At 42.0% G+C, this 23,855-nt stretch overlaps 1 protein-coding gene across 1 annotated transcript in view; it reads left to right on the top strand.

Annotated features, from left to right (window-relative positions):
- The window catches only part of HERC2 (E3 ubiquitin-protein ligase HERC2), a 433,977-nt gene that overhangs the window by 212,413 nt on the left and 197,709 nt on the right, over positions 1-23,855 (top strand). The window contains exons 43-49 of the mRNA XM_080285543.1: positions 1,852-1,982; positions 8,252-8,398; positions 9,125-9,205; positions 11,529-11,808; positions 12,444-12,607; positions 17,862-18,056; positions 22,802-22,994. Of these exons, the coding sequence (XP_080141669.1) occupies positions 1,852-1,982; positions 8,252-8,398; positions 9,125-9,205; positions 11,529-11,808; positions 12,444-12,607; positions 17,862-18,056; positions 22,802-22,994 (1,191 nt within the window). The remainder of the gene's footprint in view (positions 1-1,851; positions 1,983-8,251; positions 8,399-9,124; positions 9,206-11,528; positions 11,809-12,443; positions 12,608-17,861; positions 18,057-22,801; positions 22,995-23,855) is intronic.

The raw sequence follows: 23,855 nt of genomic DNA, 5'->3' as shown, positions 1-23,855 counted from the left end.
GCATTTGCGTACGCCAACACCATTATGCGATCCTTCACACTCTTCCTCCCTGGAGTGCTGCTTATTGTCTTGGAGGCCTGTGTATTTTGGGGGAGTGACTTCCAAAAATGACCAGTTTCATCAGCTTGTAGATTTGGAAGTTGTGGAGGCCCTTCTCCTCCTCCTTCAGCTCAAGAAAGTTGTTTATGAAGGGATCCACCGCTTCGGCATCTGTGCTGAAAAGCTCATCCATGATTGCCTTATACACAGTGCCGTGACACCGCCTAAAGTGTCACAGCCCACCATCACTGCACTTGAAATTCTCGTGGCCTAAGTGACGAGCAAGCCTCTGCTCTGCTTGTTGAATATCAACACCATGAACAGGAACACCCTCTGCTCTCATTTTCCATGGTAAGATGTCAGTCGCAGTACAGTTCCTTCCCGTTCTTGCTGGCCTTTACTGCTTTCATGGCCTCCTTCACCTTCTACATCCCCTTGATGAGGTCATGGACTGTAGTTTTCTTGAGGTCGTATTTATTCCTGAGTTGACTTCTTGTTGCCCCTTCCTCAAACCCCTGAATAATTTTATACTTCTCAGTCAGGGAGAGAATCTTCCTCTTCCCCTTGCTTGAGGATGAAGGGCTAGTTGATTTTGAAGCCATTCTTGCCATTGGTAGGAAGTGTAGGTAGGTCATACATGGTACGAGAGGTCGCACACGCGAGAGAGGTAAGGTGGGAGAGAACCAGACAGAGCAAATACTACACACAGACTGAGAAAGACCCAGCATGGAAAGGGGTTAGGCGCGTGGGCTAGCTAGCTTACGTGACTCGTCGCACGGGTGCTTCCTCGATGGTGAGTCATGGGAGCCAGCTGCTATGTGAACTTCCGTTGCATACACCAGCCGAAGGTTGGTGTATCCGGCAGAAGTTCGTTCAGGGAATGCTTGGTCATGAACTTCTGCCGCATACACCGACCAAAGGTTGCTATATCCAGCGGAAGTTCGCTCAGGAAATGTTGGGTCGTTATATCCGAAGTTTGCTATAAAAGGGTTCATTATATCGAGGGATTACTGTACTTCAACCCCCATCTCGCCTTCAGAATGAACTTATAGAAGGTTGTTCTATCATTTCTGAATCTCGAGAATGTGTTAGCTCATGTTGCAGATTATGTGGAAAGTACCAGGAATATTGATGTGGAAGGTAAACTACTGAGAACTAGCCTATATATTTGTGATTGAGTTGATGGTAGAAAGTGGCATGGTAGACAAAAAAGGTTGATGGATATGGCAAAGGAGTTTGTAAGAAAGCATTTTATAAGAGTTAATGAGACTAGGAAATTGACATGATTTGAGTTGGTTGGATGAATATGTACAGAGGAGCACATGGCATGGGTTTGGGAGCCACTTTTTAATTTGGCAGTTGGTGGATTGACTCCATGACAGGTGTATATGAAGGGGATCTGTTAATTTTTAAAAATGTGCAAATGGTAAGGTTTGTAAGGTGGAGCCGGGATTCCAAGGGTTTGAGTGATGTGAGAACAAGTGTTGTGCTCATTTCACAGGGCATCCTTTTGATAGTTTCCTCACTTTCATATTTTACCTTTCCTTGTTTTTGGATCTTACCTCACCCAGTCCTTAAGTGGGATACAAGATCAGGATGTTGATAATGGGTCACTTATTAAGAATCCTTTCCTAGTGGAAAGTATGATCTGTTGAATGAAATGGGATTAAATTTCAGTATGCAGCAAGATACTGTGTCTCATCTTTAGGCTGGTGAATATGATCTTGATACGAAAGTGTTTTTCATAAATTTGTACTGATGGATTTGTGTCAAACAGCAATGCATATTATGACAGCTGTCTTCTACCCAAAGATCGGCTGAGTGTGACGACAGCATGTGTGCAGGTTTGGGTGTCCTTGGTGGCAGTGGCTGGAGATTACTCAAGGAGCTTCCACATGGCCAGCCCCATCACACTGTCACCAACACTACTCAGGATACAGCAGGTACACATATAGTGCATCATGCACAGCTTAATTTAAAAAACCAAATGAATACTGTACTGTATTTATAGTACATGCAAACCATAAATAGGGAGAGTTTTGAATGGCATATGATATGGTTGTTATAGGACCTTGTTAAGTAATTCCCCAAGCTTAGTTTATTACAGTATATATATATAGTCACACAAAAGGAAAAAAAGCATTGCATTTTGTCAAGAATAGCAGTAAACATTTAACAGTTATCTGAAACTGATGGGAAATTTGGGCAAGGAGTAAGAGAAGTATTGGAAAGATATTAGTATGGTAGAAGTAAGCAAACAGAGCAGATGTACAGGTAAATGAATTTTTTAGTGAGAACAAGTTGGAGTGAGTAATAAGAAAGTGGAGTTAGAGGTAGTGGTAATGAAATATACAGTAAGTCCTCATATTTGGACGCATTTCATTTCGATGCCTCGTTTTTCACACAAGAAAAAAGTTTCCAAGTTGTCTCACAATTCGTGAATTTCCCCACAATTCAGTGCTCCCAGCCGGCAGCCAACACTCAGCAGACAATGCGTACCGATGCTCAGTCTAGGCACTGTCCATTTTTCTCTGCAACAGTTTCCCATAATCTTTATATAGCAGGTCCAGTGGGGCAGTAGACTCACGTGAGTTTGTTATTGTTTATGATCATAATGTACAATCTTCAGCCGTGTCGTGAATGCACAGGAGGTCCAGCCGGGCAGTAGACACACGTGAGTTTGATATTGTTTGTGATCACAACGTATGATCTTCAGCTGTGTCGTGCTACTATTTCGTAACAAAGAATTGTTACATGTGTCTCGTAACACTATTTATTTTTGTCTTGATGGACAAATACCTGAAATGGATGTAAAATAAAGCTTATCGATATTTAAGGAAGGAAAGAATAATAACCGTCCCAATACAGAGGTGGTAGACTCAGCCCACCAATTTTTTATTCTGTTTGACTGTATTACAGCCACTCTTCCCTGTAGCAGTGAGTAAAATGTTATAGTTTCTCCCTTCCTTTTAGTGACAAAGAAGGCACATAAAATGACCGAGGTTTAGTTAACTGACTTAAATATTGAAAATTAAATAATCTGGTGAAAAGTGGCAGTTTTTCCTTGGTTAGTGACACCAGGAACTAGCCCATCCAGCCTCAACACACCTTCACTTGCCAGTCAAGCCAGTCTTCACTTTACTTCTGGTAACGATTTTTGGTGTTGCAGCTCTTTATAACAGCTTTAATGTCTTTTCAGGTACATGTTTATTGTGTTATGCTGTTTTAGCACTAGTAAACACTCTTCATTTAATTTTGGGTAGGGCCTGTTTGGTGTTATAGTACTTTCTGATAGGGTAGGTACATGTCCCACCAGAACGCTCCTCTATTTTTCTCATTGATTCTTAACTTCACAATTCGACATTTCGCATTTCGCACGGTTTTGGCAGAACATCCAAGCTGCAAAAAACGAGGATTTACTGTACACTACAATACTGTAGTGTGAAAAATAGGACCCTACCTCACCTCATGCTTAGATGGGAAAAGATATCAGTATCATGATGATGATGAATGCAGAGAATACAAACAAAGAAGCAGAAAAGTATTGGTAAGTACAGTAAGTACTTATTATATACTGTCTTTTTTTTATGTTATACTTTTCTGTTAAATTGTGATGAAATATGGAAAGAGTGCTTATTAAGCTGCATTCATACATGTAAAGATAATTTACCAATTTCTCTACTGTTCCATTTGTACAGAAATTGTTATATTTTGGAACACATCACCAAGGGTTCAAGATTATTCCTTGGGGGTACCTGAATTTTATTAATTATTCTTGAGATACAGCTGTTTGTAAAGCTTAATAGTAATGTCTAGTATAATGAAAATTGCATATAGTATTAAATGATAAAGTAAACAACTTGAGAAACAATCATTAATACCCCTGGGGGTAGGGTTTTTTTTTTCAAGAATAATCCCCCAGTATCCCTTCTTGTCGTAAAAGGCAACTAAAAGGGTTGGCGAAGGGTTAGTGCCCCTCCCCGGAAAACAACTAACTAAAAAAACAAACAATAAGCCTCGGACAAGGACTGACCAAACGATGACGACCAAGGACCGGACAAAGGACATGGTTATCGGAACGTGGAATGTAAGGGGAGTGAATGATGAGGTGAAAGAGAGAGAGATTGTCCAGGTGCTTGAGGGTGCGAAAGTGGATGTATGTGGAATAACTGAAACAAAATGGAGAGGAGAAAGTGTGAGAGAATGGGAGTATGGATGGGGTAAATGTGCAGGAGTAGGTGAGAATGAGAGGGCAAAGGAAGGAGTATGTATAGTTGTGAGTAAAAGATGGAAGAAGAGCATAAGACAGTATGGATCAGTTGGATCAAGGATTGTGTGGGTAAAGTTGAAAGTTGGAATACAAATGTGGGCGATTGTATGTGTGTATGCGCCAATGCAAGATCGTGCTAGAAGAGTGAGAGAAGAGTTCTGGACAAATGTAGAAGTGTGCATGGAAAAGTTTGGAAGGAATGAGAGAGTGTTTTTGATTGGTGATATAAATGGTAAAGTTGGGAATGTGAAGGTGGATGGAATAGTTGGTGAGTGGGGTGTGCCTGCTGGGATAGATGAGAATGGGAGTGCGTTAGTGGACATTTGTGCTGGGAGGGGGTTGGTGATAGCCAATACCCTCTTCAGGCATAAAATGATCCACAGGTATACATGGCGAGTGATGAGAAGGGTGGGTGGTGAACTGAATGAAAGGAAGGCAATCATTGATTATGTGTGTGTGGATGAAAGGATGCGAAGATGTGTAATGGATGCAAGAGTTTATAGAGGTTGGGGGAGTGGACTTTCTGACCACTACTTGGTGGTGGCCAGAATTAGAATTCAAGTAAGATGGAGGAATAGAAGAAGGGAAAGACGAGAGGAAGGAGGAGTTGCAAGGAGAGTGGAAAGGTTACAAGAGGATGAGAAAAAGGCAGAGTATAAGAGAGAAGTGGAGGAATGATTGGGCAAATATGAATTGGAGCAGATGGGAGACGTGGAAGGTGTGTGTAGGATATTTACAGAAGAAATATGTGCAGCATGTGATGTGGTGTGTGGAAGGAAGAGAAGACGGAGGGGGGTGCAAGGAACAGCGTGGTGGACTGAAGAGGTGAAACAGGCTGTGGCACCAAAGAAGAAAGCAGACAATGAATGGATGAGAAATAGGGGCGTGGAAGAAGTTGAGAGGCGGAAGAGAGAGTTATATGTAGAAAGAAAGAGGGAGGTGAAAAGATTAGTAAGAAGAGAGTGGATGAGGAATTTGGAAGGAATTTGAGTGTAAAGTGGAGGGACTGTAAGAAAATGTTCTGGAAAGAGGTGAAAAGAGTAAGACAGGGTGGAAGTGAGGTTAGCAGGGGAGTGAAAGATAAAAATGGTAGATTACTAGTGGAGAAGGGAGAAAAAGTGAGCAGATGGAGAGAACACTTTAAGGAATTGTTGAACATAGAGGATGGAAGTAATGCGAGTATAGGTGGCTGGGAGAAGGAGGGAGGTGAGAAGACAGGAAGAAATCAGTAGGATAGAAGTTGTGGAAGCAATGAAGAAAGTTAAATCAGGGAAAGCCCCAGGAATTGATGGAGTGTGTGGTGAAATGCTGAAGCATGGGGGAGAGATAGTAGTAGAATGGATGTGGAAGATGTGCAGATTGGCCTGGGAGGAAGGTAGAGTCCCGGAGGATTGGAAGTCAGGTATAATTATTCCCTTGTACAAAGGAAAAGGGGAAAAAGAAGTGTTTGGTAATCATAGGGGCATTTGTCTTCTTAGTATAATAGGAAAAGTGTATGGTAGGATACTTATTGACGGAGTTAGAGAACGAACAGAGAAATTAGTTGGAGAAGAACAGGGAGGCTTTAGGAAGGGAAGAGGTTGTGTAGATCAGATATTCATTTTTAGATCTTTAGTGGAGAAGTTTCTAGAGAAGGGAAAGAAATTGTATGCGGCTTTCATGGATTTGGAGAAAGCATATAACAGGGTGGATAGACAAGGATTGTGAAATGTGTTAAGAATATATGGAGTAGATGGGAAGTTGTTGAATGCTGTGAAGAGTATGTACGATGGTGCGAAGGCTGCAGTGCATGTGGATGGTGAACTAAGTGAATTTTTCTCTTTGAAAGTTGGGTTGAAACAGGGATGTGTCATGTCTCCATGGTTGTTCAATCTGTACATGGATGGGGTAATAACAGAGATACAAGGTAGGGTAGTGGATGTTGGAGTGGCCCTGGTGAGAGAGGATAGTGTTTGGAAACTCCCTATACTGTTGTTTGCAGATGATACTGTGTTGTTGAGTGAAGACGAAGGGGAGCTGCAAGGCTTGGTGGATGAGTTTGGGAGAGTGTGTAAGAAACGGAATCTAAAGGTGAATGTAGGGAAGAGTAAAGTGATGGTCTTTGAGAGAGGTGAAGTCAGTGAATGTACAGTGAGGTTGGATGGTGAGGAATTGGAAAACGTGAGTACGTTTAAGTACTTGGGTAGTGTGATGAGTAAGGATGGAGGTTTGGAGGGTGAAGTACTTGAAAGGGTACAGCAGGGAAGAAAGGTTGCTGGTTCTTTGAAAGCAGTGATAAGAAACAGGGAAGTGAGCATGGAAGTGAAAAAGTTACTACATGACAGTATTGTGATACCAACTCTAACGTATGGAAGTGAAGCTTGGACGTTGTTGGAGGGACACAAGTCAAGAGTGAGAGCAGTGGAAATGAGTTATTTAAGAGGAGCCTGTGGAGTCACATGGAGAGACAGGCTGACGAATGAGGATATAAAGGAGCGTTGTGGTGTTGATGTGGATGTGATAGGAAACATTATGAGGAACACACTGAGGTGGTTTGGCCATGTGGAGAGGATGGAGGGTGAACGACTGACGAAGAGAGTGTATGTGAGTGAGGTGGAGGGGGGAAGAGGGAGTGGGAGGCCGAGGATGAGATGGAGGGATGGGGTGGAGAGGTATATGAGAGAGGGGGGTGTGAGTTGGGAGCAGGGCAGTGAAATGGCGGGGGACGGGGCGACTTGGAGGCGATTTGTTTGTGGCCACCCCAAACGGGATTGAGGCGTCTGGCAATAGATAAATAGATAGATAGATTATTATTATTATTATTATTGCCTAGCCCCAGGCTCCTATGCTCCTTATGGGGCAACATAGGATTGGATGATGGATGGCTGGATGGATTATTATCCATCCATCCATCCATCCATCATCCAATCGTACAATGCCCCATCAGGAGCGTAGGAGCCCGGGGCTATGCATTTGGTCGCAACGTTTAAGATGAGAGTGACGAGCCTCACTCATCCCTGAGTGGCATTTCATGAGCAGTCAACCCCAACCATCCCTTGGATATAAACCTTCACCAGCTCACTCCGATTGGAGCGCAGTAATTACCCACTAAACCACCAGGCGCCAAACTTTGGTTATATGGTTACCACCCAGCATAGTAAATGGTTTCCTGGTGCACAAGAGACAATTTGGCTTGTCACTCAGTGTAGAGTCACCCACAGGCTGAAGGAAGTGGAAAGAATATAGGAAAGAAAGACAGAGGGGGGAATGTAATGTCACCCGTAGGCAGATGGACAAGGAAAGAATGAAGGAAAGAAAGACAGAAGAGAATGGATGGAAAGAAGGATGGAGAGGAAAGGGCAGACACCCGAGAGCAGCACTACATCGAGTGAGTGGATGGTGAGCACCCCCACCTACCACGTTGGATTATTATTATTATCATCATTATCATCATCATCATCATCATCATTATCATCATCCGGACCTCCTTTCTCACCCTAGGGCAGGGTGAGGAGTAGCAATGTCCAGACAACCCAAATTTGCCTAATCCAATGAACCACGCTTTCACTCATCATGCAAGCCCCCAGACTGCTGGCTGTATCTGATATGCCAAAAACATTCACCACGTTCTGCAGCTTCACATAAACATATCCAATAGAGTCACTCCAGATGCTGTCACTTAAAAAAGAGGTGCCAAATCTCTGATTATTATTATTATTATTATTATTATTATTATTTTCTTTTATTATTCTGATCATTAGAGTTTCCCTAACTGAAATGCTGATTTGCTGCCATATCCAGAGTAAATTATGGAAAAATAGCTAAAGTTTTATAGTTATCTGTGACATTGATTTGCCAGTTTCCATCAGTTTATATTAGTAATTGTATGTAAAAGGTTCTGACATTTTAGGACACCCCATACTGTACTTATTCATGGGAATAGCTTGTACTTTTTTGTGGCAGATGCGGATGTTGGTGATGAATGCGTGCCGTTCTCTGCTGATGCACCAGTCCCTGCTGAGACTGGTGCTGTTACAGTCCACCACAGACACTTCCACCTCCACCACAAACCTGGACTCTGCACCGGATGACACACCACATACTCCTGAGGTCATAATTCTTGCCAGTGCATTTCAGTACCAGTACCTGTATACTGTATGTCTAATATTTTTAATTGGAGAAGTTGCAGCACTTGAAAATGCTTATATTTCATTGTAGGTACTGTTTTGATACTAGAAGAATTTTAGATGGTAGAAGGGATATTTCCAAAAGTTCTTTGGAATATGTTCCAAATAACTTGATAATTACTTATTTCTTCCACCAAAAGATTTAGATAATGGTAGAAACACAGTCTGTCACTGTCTCTTTAGGGACCCTGGAGAGCCAGGGATGTACGAGGGCCTAAGATTAAGCTACTTTAGTCCAAATAATTTGAGTCATAGGTGACTACTGTACATCCCTGGCAGTTTTTAGATGATACAAAAGACCCCCATCTGCATCTTGGATTTGAACTTTGGCTTGGTAGTGCATGCTGTCCTCTGATATAAGAGAACTATGCCACCAGGGACATTGGCTGATCACCTATCCTTATGGCTTAAATGCATGTTCCAGACTCTGGTAGACAGCTTTCAACCCTTACACCTCATAAATGGTAAAATAGTACATTCATGTACCCATATGCCAAAATTTGCATTTATTTTTCTCCATGATAAAAGTTTTGTTGAAGGCAGCTGAGTTATTGCAGTATACAAAAACTTTACATCTCTCTGTAAACTGTAAAGTTACTTGTTTATCTTCATACAGAGGTCTTGGTTTCATGGAATATTTGTTCTTCAGATCTTGTTGATTCAGCGGCTCATCACAGCATCAACCCCTCCATCACCATTGAGAGCATCATACACCAGAGAGCAGCTTGAGGTGGGCAATACTGCACATGATACTGATTTTACTTTAACTTAGCCTTAAATTGCAATTTGTCCACCTTCATTGTTGAGTTGTAACAATGAATTAACGCTAGAAAATTATGCTAGTCAAGAAGTGATGCTATGGAAAGGATGTAGAACCATAGTATTGTATTTTTCTACCACTGATCTGTGAAATAATCTGCAAAAGGAGAAATTAATATGAGCCACCTTAAGGTGAAAGAGCTATAGTTTGCTTATGTAATTTATTTTTTTATCTTCATGTCTTTCAAAAGAAATATTACTCAAATGGATTTTGGCACTGGTGGCATATGGTGTATGGTTATGTGTTGTCTATCTGTCTATTGCCAGATGCCATAATCCCGTACGGGGTGGCCATTTGACTTTGAGTTATTTGTTTTACGGGGAGGGGCACTAACCCTCCACCAACCCACTTGTTGACACGTAAGGAGCACATATAGTTTTGTTGTATGGTTACCACGCAGCGTTGTAAATGGTTTCTTGGGTTACAGGAAACCATTTGGCTTGTCACTCAATGTAAAGCCACCTGTAAAGGAAAGAAAAGCAATAAGAAGTGACAGGAAAGATGGGAGAAAGAGGAAGAGAGGAGGACAGGCACAGAAAAAGAATGATAAAGGCTAAGAAAGAAGTAGGCAGCACTGCATCAAGTGAGTGGATGATGGTTGCCACCACCTACCATCAGTGTATTGTGTTTATTGGAAGAGTGATGGAAGTAATTCAGTTTGTGATATTTGTGAAGAGTCGTAGTGGTGTCAGAGGTAGGCTGCAGGATGTGAAGAGCTTCAGTGTGCGGTGTTTAGGGTTAAACATGATGGATGATGGGCTTGACATAAAAGAAAAAACTCAGTGGATGTCTTTGGATTGTGAAGAGAAATTCAGTTATTATGGTGGCATGATCCCTTCAGGGGTGTGAGGTTGGGGTTGGGATAGCTGCATCTAGCTTCAGTGCTTGGGTTAAGAGTAAGCTGGAAATGCTTTGTGAACCAGGTATATGCTGTATATTTGAGAAGTGTTTTACAGTCACTACTCGTTTTACGATGGGGTTATGTCAGGTCATACCTTATCATATACCGATTTTATCGTAAATTGGGAGATTGAAACACATTATAAAAGGGGGGTTACATCAACTCAGCTTCCCAAAGTCACCTACCCAAGACTGAAATAAAAATGACAACCCACCTCAGTCACTTCCTGTGTCGGTCCAAATCGTTTCCAAGACCAAAACAAACACTGTCACACAAATACAGGCAGCGTTACTCACGTACCGTAAATCATTGCAACAACACAACAGTCACACTTGCTTAACATTGGCCTGGTGCTACACAATGTATAGGCCTACTGTAGTACCATGCTTGGATGAGAGGTGACAATAGCAAGGGGGGGGCACATGTGAACAAGTGGAAAAGGCAGGGCTTTGAGGGGATGGCAGGATTGCAACTGAACCAAAACAGTGCTCTGCACGCTGGGGCTGCCATCTTGCCTGAGACAAGCGACTGTTGCCTTGCATGTGCCTGGCGCTTCATACGAAATTTTCCAAGGGCAATATCGTTATAGCGGGAAATTCATCGGAAATCGGATTTTGGGGTGGAATTTTTCTGTTATTGTTGTAGCAAATTATCGTATACCGAATCAACGTAAAACGAGTAGTGACTGTACTTTTCATTAGCAACACTTGGACATTAAAGGGAGGTGACATCCTTGTGTCTGAGTATAGAGAAATGGGGATGGATAGATAGTTAAGCTTTGCATCCCTGAAAGGCAATTCTGCTGGCAGTTGAAATGTGATTGAGCAGCCAGGAGGTTGGCTAAGAATGCAATGTGACTTGTAGGGAAATACTGAGAGGGTTTAGGTATGTGGAGAGAATGAAGGATGAAAATTGTGTGAAAGGATCAAGGGGTATGGGTGTGGAGTCTACAGTACCAAGAAGTACACCTGAGAAGACTTAGGATAAGGTCCAAATAAACTCCCTCAGGATCAGGGGATTCAACAGAGATACTGCCAGGGATCATGCAGCAAGAAGAATGGCATCAGGTGAACGAAGCTGGCATATGAAAATCTGTTTGATGCTATTTAAAAATAATAAAAGAAAATTATTTTCTTCAAAACCAGGGTCTTTAACCAATGTATAAGTAGGCATTTTCCTTTTGATGAGTCAAATAATGGCTGTACCCAGAATACTGTAGTCCCAAAGTGATTTTCAGCTGAGCAGAAAATAAGTTTGCTTTAGCATTAACGTCACAGGAATAAAATTGTGATCATTTTGGATAATAGGTGCAGTTATTATTGTTTTCCACAGGCAGCAGCTTTGGCATTGTGTGAGAAACTTACGGAGGAGGCATCCCACCCATCCCCCACCACCCCAGGTTCCAATGACGATGCCAGCACCCCACACAGTGACCGTTCCCTCCCTGGTCCACCCTCCCCGGCTGCTCATGCCCATTCTCGGCCTTCACGCCCTCGGCCTCACTCTGGCAAGGACAAACGCACCAGAGCAGCATCGCCCACGCCTATGGTCCGTCAGCTGATGGAAATGGGATTTTCAAGGAAAAGTGTGGAATATGCTATTAAGACATTAGGTAAGAAGTTATGTCATGAAAATGGAAAATTGAATTGTAATGATGGTGAACAGTCAGGTATATTTCAGAGCCAAGTGTGGCAGAAAGCTAATTTTCTCACATCATCCTTAAGTGGGAAGAAAGTCAAGAGAAAGTGATGATTTGTACAGTTTTTCACTTGGTGATGAAGCTTTGAAGACCAAATATTTTGCAAAAATATAGATGATAAACTTTTACACATGCAATGTTTTGAGGGATTGAAACCCATGAGTGATGAGAAGTTCATCAGTTCAGTTGAAAGATGTAAAATAGTTACTGGTGCCAATTTGTTGAGCTAACTGCTGATCTGTTTCAAATTAGAGTTTTTATTTTTGGTATCATATTTAATGTGGCATAGTTTGTAATGGTTAAAGATTCTTAGAGTCCTAAATTGGATGTCATGTATTCACATTAGGTAATATGAACAGTATATGAAATGGCAAAGAAATTCAAGGTACTGAATCTTTACATCACTAGTACATATACATTAAATATGGCTAAAACAGTTGAGTGAATGAAAACTTGACTAATGTAGAAAAGATGAGAATAGGAAGTTGTGCTGTGAGATAATTTGCTGAGATTGTGGGACTACCATACTTTGTTTTGTGATCCCACAGGAGGTCAGGGCAGCGATGTGGGTCCAAGTCCAGAGGCACTGGTTGTGTGGCTGATTGAGCACAATGATCTGGCCCTTTCTGACTCAGATGCAGCTCCAGATGTTCTTGACTCCGATGCAGACTCTCTCACAGATGAGTTCAATGATGACCCTCCAATGCTTGAGGTATATTGCTCCATTATGAATCTTAGCATATTTTTTAGATAAATGTTGATCTTTTCTGTGCTTCTCCTTTCATAGATGTCCATAACATTCCTTTTGCCAATGGCCATTAGCTGTTGTTGTAGGAAAAATGGGGCTTTGTTCCAAAAATATTAAAGGGTAAGGCTATTTATAGAACAAGAGATGTAGCCACCATTTTAAAAGAAGTTCTTCATAAAAGACTGACATTTTGGACTAAGGGTAGCTCATGTTTGAATCTACTATTAGAGCAGTATACTGAGCCACCACAATCTTCCATTAAAGTGGAGAACAGTTCAAAATACACTTAGGTCCCAATTAATGTGAGTATATGGTGGATGTGCAAGCTCATTCTGTTTGATATTGCACTAAATGATACACCTAACTTTTGGGGAAAAATTCATTTTGGCGGATGAGTGACTCCAGCTGTAGGGGTTAAACTTTTCAACACTGGTAATTACCCAAGTACTTAATAATAATATATGTATATACGTACATACACGCACATGTGTACCCTTGATGAGCTGGACTAAACTGATTTGCTGCCCCCCCCCCCTCTCTCTCTCTCTCGTAAATATTACCAAGTAATGCTCACCCAAATCACACTAAAGTCATACGAGTGGCTGAAAGTGTTATTTTATATTATATTGCAAATTATTGTGATAAAATACAAGTGATTTAGTGATATTTTTGTAATAATCAGTGAAGTCATATGCCTAGTGCTTTAGCTAACGAACGTTTTTGCAGTTGCAAACTGTGCGGCTGTGCTATGAAATGACTCGTGATATATCAATAAGTTTTATGAAAGTAAGTGGTAATAAAGGTCATTCATGAAGTTTTGTAAAGTTTGTAATGATTTTCCTCACACCTCTACTGCAGTAATCACATTTTCTGTTGTGGTGGCTTCACCAGCATTGTTAATTTCAGGCTTACTGGATATTAAGAGACACCTCGCACTATTTGCGAATCGTACTATTTGATCACTCATTAATTGGGACCTAGGTGTATTCGAATTTAGTAAAGAATCACAGTGATAGCTGGTGGCAAAATCATAAATGGCGCCAGAGAAATAGTTGCCATGGATAACTACATTATACTATAGTGACTGTAGTGACTCATTGCCAGTCCTATTTAAATAGCCAACCAGACATACTGTATATGACTGCAACACTGAACACAAAAAAAGGAAAAAAAAAGAAAGGAAAAAAAGCTACAGTTGAATGCACTAACCAGAAATGTGGTTTGAGTTCACATGTACAGAACCACCTGAGTTAAGCAAATTGTGTGCAGCCTAGTTGTGATGGTTTGGAGTCGGAAGTTAATTGAGTGGTTGGGCTTAGGCATCTAGATGCAGTATACATTTGTTAATACTATGAAACAGAGGCATTAATGAACAGTACAGAGCCCTCAAGAACAATCTCTTGAGAGTTACTGATGTAACATGCGGTTGGACAAGAGGACCACCAAGACTTAAAGTAACTTGGTGGTGGGATAAGAGTGTAGAATCTGCAGTTAAGGAGAAAAGAAGGCTTTTCCGGGAATGGAAGAAGGGTGGTAGCAAGGAGGAATACTTGGCTGCCAAGCGTAGGGCTAGAAGAGAGGTGTACAGGGTGAGGTCTGAGTCACAGAAACTCGATAACCTAAATCATGGGGAGAGGAAAAATATGATGTTTAAGGTGGCAAATCAGATGAAGAGGGATAATTGGGATATTTTAGGTGAGCAGTGTGTGAAGAATGATGAAGGAAAGGTAGTGCTGAACAGTGAGGATAGTAAAGATGCATGGAGAGAGCATTATAGCCGGTTGTTGAATGAGGAGTTTGACTGGGACAGGGAAGGTTTGGAGCCAGCAGATCCAGTGTTTGTCTCTTGGCCTTTGATTGCTGCTGCTACTGTGAGTGAGGCAATAGGCAGGATGAAGGTGGGGAAGGCAGCAGGTGTGTCTGGGTTGACTGCCGAAATGTTGAAGGCCTCAGGCGATATAGGGGTGAGGTTAGTCACTGACCTGATAAATAGGATTATTTATGAGTGTGTTGTCCCAGATGATTGGCTGAAGAGTGTAATTGTAAATGTGTATAAAGGGAAGGGTGATGCTCTGGAAGGAGGAAATTATAGAGGTATAAAGCTTTTAGATCAGATAATGAAGGTAATGGAGAGAGTTTTAGAAGGTATGATTAGAGAAAGAGTGAATATTGATGAGATGCAGTTTGGGTTTATGCCAGGTAGGGGGACCACTGATATCATATTCATTGTTCGACAGCTTCAGGAAAAATATATTGGTAGGAGAAGGGATCTGTATTTTATTTTTGTAGATTTGGAAAAAGCTTTTGACAGAGTCCCTAGAGAGGTGGTGAAGTGGGCAATGAGAAAGCTTGGCATGGAGGAGTGGCTGGTTAGGGTGGTTATGGCTATGTATGTGGGTGGTCGCACCCAGGTACAAGTGAATGGAGCTTTGAGTGATGAGTTTTCTGTGAATGTTGGTGTGCATCAGGGGTCAGTTTTGAGTCCCATGTTGTTTATCATGGTACTTGAAGCCCTCTCGCGTGACTTTAGAAACGGATTCCCGTGGGAAATGTTGTATGCTGATGATTTGGTGTTGATTGCAGAGAACGAAAGGGAGGCGGAGGAAAGGTTTAGGAAGTGGAGAGATGGGATGGGGCACAAGGGCTTAAGGGTAAATGCAGATAAAACAAAAGTGATGATATCTAGGGTTGGTGGCGGTACTGTCAAAGACAAGGGAGAGTGGCCATGTGCAGTTTGCCACAAGGGTGTGGGAAGTAATTCTATCTTGTGCAGTGTTTGTGATAAATGGGTGTACAAGAGATGTAGTGGTATCAGAGGTAGACTGCGAAATAATGCTGAATTTATGTGTACGGCGTGTCGGGGAGAGCAGGTGGAGATTGTCAGGCGTGAAAGGATTGAACTTGCTGGTGAATCTCTTGATTGTGTGGAAGAGTTTTGTTATTTGGGAGACATGTGTGCTGGAGGTGGGGCTGGAGCTAGCTCTGTGGCTAGGGTGAGAAGTGGTTGGAAGAAGTTCGGGGAGCTGTTGTCTCTTCTGACATTGAGAGGGCTCTACCTATGTGCTAAGGGGTCTTTGTATGCAACATGTGTTAGGAATGTAATGATGTATGGTAGTGAGACCTGGGCAGTAAAGGAGGAGGATATTCACCGGCTCATTCGTGCAGAAATGACAATGATTAGGTGGATGTGTAGTGCATCCCTGCGTGCAAGGTCTGGGGGGGCTGGGTTTACGATGGAAGAGTTGAGAGGTAGGATGGGACTGGAGTGTATTGGTGTTGTGATGAGGAGAGGTAGATTGAGGTGGTTTGGACATGTGGAGAGGTTGGGGGATGATAATTGGGTGAGAAAGGTGAGAAGTGTTAATATTGGGGGTGGGGTTATGAAGGGTAGACCGAGAAAGACATGGAACGAGGTCATTAAGTGTGACCTCAGGGTTAAGGGACTGAACAGGGAGGCTGCAATGGATTGTGCAGCGTGGAAAGCCGCCATTAGGTGACCAAGGCCGACGCATGCAAGCATGTTGGAGCCTTTAAAAATGAAACGATGAAACGATTCCATCATTTTAACTGTAATACAGTATCTCAATAGAAAAAGTGTTATGGATCATCCTCACTCCCCTCCCCCCTTCATCATTGTTGTTGTTGTTGATCAACCCCAGTTTCTCTGGCTGAGCAAACCCATCAACCACAAGCAAACAACCATCCCTGCAGGGCCATCCCATGTGGTGAACCGATGTTCTCTTGTGGTTGACAGTGCATCACCATGGCAGAGCACAGGAGAAAATATGAAGGTTTGGTTTCTGAGTGGATGCTACATTTGCGCCTCCACTCTTTTAACAGGGGCACCGTAGTAAGTTCTGCGTCACCCTGTGATTCGGTTATATGGTTACCACCCAGTTTTGTCAAATGGCTTTTTGGATTACAGAAAACCATTAGATCTGTCATGCAGTGGAGAGCCACCTTAAGTGAAAAGAAGAGTAATTAAAAGCAACAGGAAAGAAAGGAAGAAGTATATTGCATAATGGTGCTTGTAATTGAGTACAGGGTGTATGTCAATATATGAGATGATTGGAAATTCAGAGGGAAAGTAGAGCAGTGTGGATGGGATCAATGATTTTGAATGATGTTCAGTTATAGATCTTGATTTTTTTTTTCTAAAACTACCCATAGGATTTTAAACCATTTACAGTGCTGAATGATAACTACATAAACGACACATGACTGCTTGGTGATTTAGTGGGTTAAGACATTCCATCTAGATGATACCCACAAGAATTGTTGGTGTTTATTAGAGATTCATTTCCACTGAGGGGTGATTCATTTGCATCTTAAATGTCTGGACTGAATAACTTAGTGCCACTCATGTACTGCTGATAGGACAGTAAAAAATTGAATGATGGATGGTTGAAAAATTTGGAAAGAAGGCATTGCTTTCCCACTACATACTCTCTAGTAGTATTAATGTTCTTTATGTCAGTGGAATGATATTTTGTAGCATTTGAGAAAATCCTTGATTTATCCTTGGATACCCTTTGAACTCTGTAAAGGAGAATGCATTGTGAATTCCACAGATGTTTATGTAAGTTGTCATGATATGTTGCCTGTTTAAATGAGTTATTTAAGAGGAGCCTGTGGAGTCACATGGAGAGACAGGCTGACAAATGAAAATATAAAGGAGCATTGTGGTGTGGATGTGGATGTGATAGGAAGCGTTAGGAGGAATACACTGAGGTGGTTTGGCCATGTGGAGAGGATGGAGGGTGAAAGAGTGACGAAGAGAGTGTATATGAGTGAGGTTGAGGGGGGAAGAGGGAGTGGGAGGCCGAGGATGAGATGGAGGGATGGGATGGAGAGGTATATGAGAGAGGGGTGTGTGAGTTGGGAGCAGGGCAGTGAAATGGCGGGGGACAGGGCGACATGGAGGCGTTTTGTTTGTGGCCACTCCGAACGGGATTGAGGCCTCTGGCAATAGATAGATAGGTAGATTAAATTTATTTATCCTTATTAACTGTTCATTTCACAGTTAATTTGTTGAAATTGTCCGTCAAACCACCAGTGCTTTCTGTAAAGCTGGCTTGTTAGTTTCCCTCAATTTGCAGTGCCAATTTTATGGAAGAGTTGTTGTACTTTAGAAAACATCTTGATGCACACAGTAGTTAGGTCTTACCGCAGCTTCTTCATAGTCTTTGCAATTTGAATTGTTCTTTTATTTGTACAGCCATCACCAGTGATTGAAGTGTACCGTAAGCGGGTTGAGTTTGGGAGCAATGATGAATATGCGATGTATGTTCGTGATCATATCTCCCCGGGCATGACGGTGCGCTGCTGTCGAACCTACGAGGAAGTACATGCGGGTGATGTTGGCAGAGTCATTAGAGTTGACAGGGGTTCTCTACACAACCTCAATGTACAGGTTAGTATACTATTTTTACTTTAACCCTCCTCAGGTACACCTGGGTCTGACAGACCCAGGCAGTTTTTTTCAATGGTATGGTTCAGTGACTTTCAGATGCCTGGGATCCCTGTCCTTCTCACTAGCTTCCTGACTTTTTTGTACCCATGCAGGGTGTAGGGGGGATACTTTCATGTCTTTCTATGTTTTTTGCAATATATCACTCAGGGTCTGTGAGACCCAGCTGGCAGGTGTACCGGAGGAGAGGGGTGAATTTTTCTCAGTTAGTTTTGCAAGTTGATTTTATGTTGTGTGGGATCCACTATGCTCATAATGAAGGTCCCTCATCCCTCAAGGTGTGACACAAGTGCTAGGCTCATAGTGTTCTCTGTTTTTGTGTATGGTGACTGGAAAAAAAAAAAAAAAAACTTTTAGTTTGGGATTTCTTTTCATATTTTTTATTTTGAATATGTGGAGTTCAATTAATTAAAACGTATTCACATAGTTTTGTAACTAATAAGACCTAATACATTGTAGGATATTCAGGAATTCATTATATAAAACATGTGTGACTCTGCAGCATTTTTTAAAAGTTGGGTCTAACAGACCCAGGTGTACCTAAGTTGTAAGCAAAACTGTAGGTCCACCTGAGGAAGGTTAATGTGGCTAAGATTTTCATCCTTTTGTAAGCTATTTTAGGTACCTCAGTGGCAGAAAAGATATACTGAACAATGGCTCTGCATCCTTTCCATAGAACTTCTTCATGACCAATATCATATTCTGATATTAACCTGTAGGTACAGCACAGCATTCGAGATGGAGAGGTAGCAATTTTTGTCTTAGTTAAAGTAAAAAGAGTATAGATAAGTGAGTTCTCATAGTGTCTCATTTTTTCTTTACTTTTTACTATTCAGTCCTTGGTAAGTAACTAAAAGACTGCATAGTAAAGTTACTTTACTACCTGTGTAATTCCTACCCCCCTCCCCTGGGGGTAGGGTTTTTTTTCAAGAATACTCCCCCAGTATCCCTGCTTGTCGTAAAAGGCGACTAAAAGGGTTGGCGGAGGGTTAGTGCCCCTCCCCGGAAAACAACTAACTAAAAAAAACAAACAACAAGCCTCGGACAAGGACTGACCAAACGATGACGACCCAGGACCGGACAAAGGACTTGGTAATGGGTACATGGAACGTAAGAGGAGCGAATGATGAGATGAAAGAGAGAGAGATTGTCCATGTGCTTGAGGGTGCGAAAGTGGATGTATGTGGAATAACTGAAACAAAATGGAGAGGAGAAAGTGTGAGAGAATGGGAGTATGGATGGGGTATATGTGCAGGAGTAGGTGAGAATGAGAGGGCAAAGGAAGGAGTATGTATAGTTGTGAGTAAAAGATGGAAGAAGAGCATAAGACAGTATGGATCAATTGGGTCAAGGATTGTGTGGGTAAAGTTGAAAGTTGGAATACAAATGTGGGCGATTGTGTGTGTGTATGCGCCAACGCAAGATCGTGCTAGAAGAGTGAGAGAAGAGTTCTGGACAAATGTAGAAGTGTGCATGGAAAAGTTTGTAAGGAATGAGAGAGTGTTTTTGATCGGTGATATGAATGGTAAAGTTGGGAATGTGAAGGTGGACGAAATAGTTGGTGAGTGGGGTGTGCCTGCTGAGATAGATGAGAATGGGAGTGCGTTAGTGGACATTTGTGCTGGGAGGGGGTTGGTGATAGCCAATACTCTCTTCAGGCATAAAATGATCCACAGGTATACATGGCGAGTGATGAGAAGGGTGGGCGGTGAACTGAATGAAAGGAAGGCAATGATTGATTATGTGTGTGTGGATGAAAGGATGCGAAGATGTGTAATGGATGCAAGAGCTTATAGAGGTTGGGGGAGTGGACTTTCTGACCACTACTTGGTGGTGGCCAGAATTAGGATTCAAGTAAGATGGAGGAATAGAAGAAGGGAAAGACGAGAGGAAGTAGTAGTTGCAAGGAGAGTGGAAAGGTTACAAGAGGATGAGAAAAAGGCAGAGTATAAGAGAGAAGTGGAGAAACGATTGGGCAAATATGAATTGGAGCAGATGGGGGACGTGGAAGGTGTGTGTAGGATATTTACAGAAGAAATATGTGCAGCATGTGATGTGTGTGGAAGAGAAGACGGAGGGGGCTGCAAGGAACAGCGTGGTGGACTGAAGAGGTGAGACAGGGTGTGGCACAAAAGAAGAAAGCATACAATGAATGGATGAGAAATAGGGGCGTGGAAGAAGTTGAGAGGCGGAAGAGAGAGTTATATGTAGAAAGAGAGAGGTGAAAAGATTAGTTAGAGAAAGAAGAGAGTGGATGAGGAATTTGGAAGGAATTTGAGTGTAAAGTGGAGGGACTGTAAGAAAATGTTCTGGAAAGAGGTGAAAAGAGTAAAACAGGGTGAAAGTGAAGTTAGCAGGGGAGTGAAAGATAAAAATGGTAGATTACTAGTGGAGAAGGGAGAAAAAGTGAGCAGATGGAGAGAACACTTTAAGGAATTATTGAACATAGAGAATGGAAGTAATGTGAGTATAAGTGGCTGGGGAATGGCTGGGAGAAGGAGGGAGGTGAGACGACAGAAAGAAATCAGTAGGATAGAAGTTGTGGAAGCAATGAAGAAAGTTAAATCAGGGAAAGCCCCAGGAATTGATGGAGTGTGTGGTGAAATGCTGAAGCATGGGGAGAGATAGTAGTAGAATGGATGTGGAAGATGTGCAGATTGGCCTGGGAGGAAGGTAGAGTCCCGGAGGATTGGAAGTCAGGTATAATTATTCCCTTGTACAAAGGAAAAGGGGAAAAAGAAGTGTGTGATAATCATAGGGGCATTTGTCTTCTTAGTATAATAGGAAAAGTGTATGGTAGGATACTTATTGACAGAGTTAGAGAAAGAACAGAGAAATTAGTTGGAGAAGAACAGAGAGGCTTTAGGAAGGGAAGAGGTTGTGCAGATCAGATATTCATTCTTAGATCTTTAGTGGAAAAGTTTCTAGAGAAGGGAAAGAAGTTGTATGCTTCTTTCATGGATTTGGAGAAAGCATATGACAGGGTGGATAGACAAGGATTGTGGAAAGTGTTAAGAATATATGGAGTAGATGGGAAGTTGTTGAATGCTGTGAAGAGTAAGTACGATGGTGCGAAGGCTGCAGTGCGTGTGGATGGTGAACTAAGTGAATTTTTCTCTTTGAAAGTTGGGTTGAAACAGGGATGTGTCATGTCTCCATGGTTGTTCAATCTGTACATGGATGGGGTAATAAAAGAGGTACAAGATAGGGTGGTGGATGTTTGAGTGGCCCTGGTGAGAGAGGATAGTGTTTGGAAACTCCCTGTACTGTTGTTTGCAGATGATACTGTGTTGTTGAGTGAAGACGAAGGGGAGCTGCAAGGCTTGGTGGATGAGTTTGGGAGAGTGTGTAAGAAATGGAATCTAAAGGTGAATGTAGGGAAGAGTAAAGTGATGGTCTTTGAGAGAGGTGAGGTCAGTGAATGTACAGCGAGGTTGGATGGTGAGGAATTGAAAAATGTGGGTACGTTTAAGTACTTGGGTAGTGTGATGAGTAAGGATGGAGGTTTGGAGGTTGAGGTGCTTGAAAGGGTACAGCAGGGAAGAAAGGTTGCTGGTTCTTTGAAAGCAGTGATAAGAAACAGGGAAGTGAGCATGGAAGTGAAAAAGTTACTACATGACAGTATTGTGATACCAACTCTTAACGTATGGAAGTGAAGCTTGGTCGTTGTTGGAAGGACACAAGTCAAGAGTGAGAGCCGTGGAAATGAGTTATTTAAGAGGAGCCTGTGGAGTCATATGGAGAGACAGGCTGACGAATGAGGATATAAAGGAGCATTGTGGTGTGGATGTGGATGTGATAGGAAGCATTATGAGGAACACACTGAGGTGGTTTGGCCATGTAGAGAGGATGGAGGGTGAAAGAGTGACGAAGAGAGTGTATGTGAGTGAGGTGGAGGGGGGAAGAGGGAGTGGGAGGCCGAGGATGAGATGGAGGGATGGGGTGGAGAGGTATATGAGAAAAGGGGGTGTGAGTTGGGAGCAGGGCAGTGAAATGGCAGGGGACAGAGCAACTTTGAGGGGATTTGTTTGTGGCCACACCAAACGGGATTGAGGCATCTGGCAATAGATAGATAGATAGAAGTTCATTCTAAATTGTTGAAAGTTTGTGATATTTTGGACCACATTCCAAGCTCTTTATTATGGGACCGACACTTAGTGTGGCATGGAACTAAGAATTTTGAAGCTTAAAAGATGAGTGACTGGATTTATTGATATATCATCAGACGTTGTTTATATCTGGGTGCCTACATATGATACCACTGTGCACTTTGGGTGGTGGGTGGAGCAGCTGCAGCATCCACTGAGGTGCCAAATCTCCTCATATTTCCTTGCACCTCAATGTGGGGAAGAATCTTGGGCTGACCCTGGTGAGGCACTGGCTACCACAAGAGGGCAACAGTTTCCCACACGATGTACTGTACTGCTTTGTACTCGTCGGATGGCCCCACAGATGCAGTAGCTTAACTGTGATTAACAGGTTTGCTTTGCCAGACAGACTAAGGTTTAGCAATGGCAACAAACAGCAACAATAACAAACAACAGCAGCAGCAGCAGTAACAAATTTTGTTTCCTTTCTGTTTTTGTATCTTACCCCATAGAAATTGTGGGTTGTATGATTATAATGAAGATGATGCTGACAATGGTGTTGATGATAAATTTCAAATCACTGCCATTTCCAAATTGCAGGTTGACTGGCAGCGGAAGGGGGGAACATACTGGGTGCGTTATATCCATATAGAATTAGTGGATCAGTCACCACCCTTACTGGCCACATCTGGACCAATCCGTGTGGGTGATAAAGTGCGCGTAAAGAGCTGTGTTGTCACTCCCAAGTACAAGTGGGGATCTGTCAACCATCGCAACATTGGCGTTGTTACTTGTAAGTCATAGCGAAATCTCTGTTAATTGTACATTTGAAAAATTTTTGTAATTAATAAAGTTGCTTTGTATTTCTAACTATTACAAGTTCAGCATTCAAGCTTGGCATTTCTGTAGTAAACTTCAGTTGATCCGTGCACCCCAGTGGCATTTTTATTACAATATATTCTTCCTGTCTCCAGACTGTTTCAATCAGCTAGGACTTTTTTAAGATGAGGTTTTGATACAGTCATCACTAACACCTTCAGTACAGAAGGTCTCTTCTTAGCAGAATAAAATTGTTTCGGGGCAGCTGGAGTACTGTATAATGCTAAAGTACATCAGTGAAATGCAAGGATTTAATGGCTGTAGAATTGGTTACTTAATAGACAGTAGAGAAGTGTCCTGATAAAATTTAGAGTCTCCTCAGTGTTCTTTTCGTTGACCATGGCTCCTTCCCTTCCCAGCATGTCTCACAACTGAGTTTGTGAATATGTACATTGCCACATTTTTACCTCAGTGTGAGAAGACTTTTGACACTTTTTTTTTTTTTTTTAAATCATGGAATCAGTGTTGCAACTTTAATCTGTAACTGGACTGCATCCAGATCAAGTAATTAGTTTTTTTTTTTTTTTTAATTGTTCCTCATGCTTATAGTTCTTAAAGTTTCAGTTCCTGTTTTCATTTTTTATTATCTCCCCCTGCCTTGTTATTTCTCACATTACTTTCTGTACAGCGTGACAGACCCACTAGCCCTTAACCACTTCTCTCCTGTGGTATATTTTTCATGATATATTTAGTACCTTGAGACAGTTTTATCTAGCATAGGAGAGACTTTTTGAACTGCAAGGGTTAGATATAGCTTTTATTAAATGCCTTGTTA

The sequence above is a fragment of the Coenobita brevimanus genome, chromosome 107 (assembly GCF_032717465.1).
Source record: "Coenobita brevimanus isolate Jiangsu-jjx chromosome 107, ASM3271746v2, whole genome shotgun sequence".
Taxonomy (NCBI): domain Eukaryota; kingdom Metazoa; phylum Arthropoda; class Malacostraca; order Decapoda; family Coenobitidae; genus Coenobita; species Coenobita brevimanus.
This window is presented reverse-complemented; position numbering and strand designations above follow the sequence as displayed.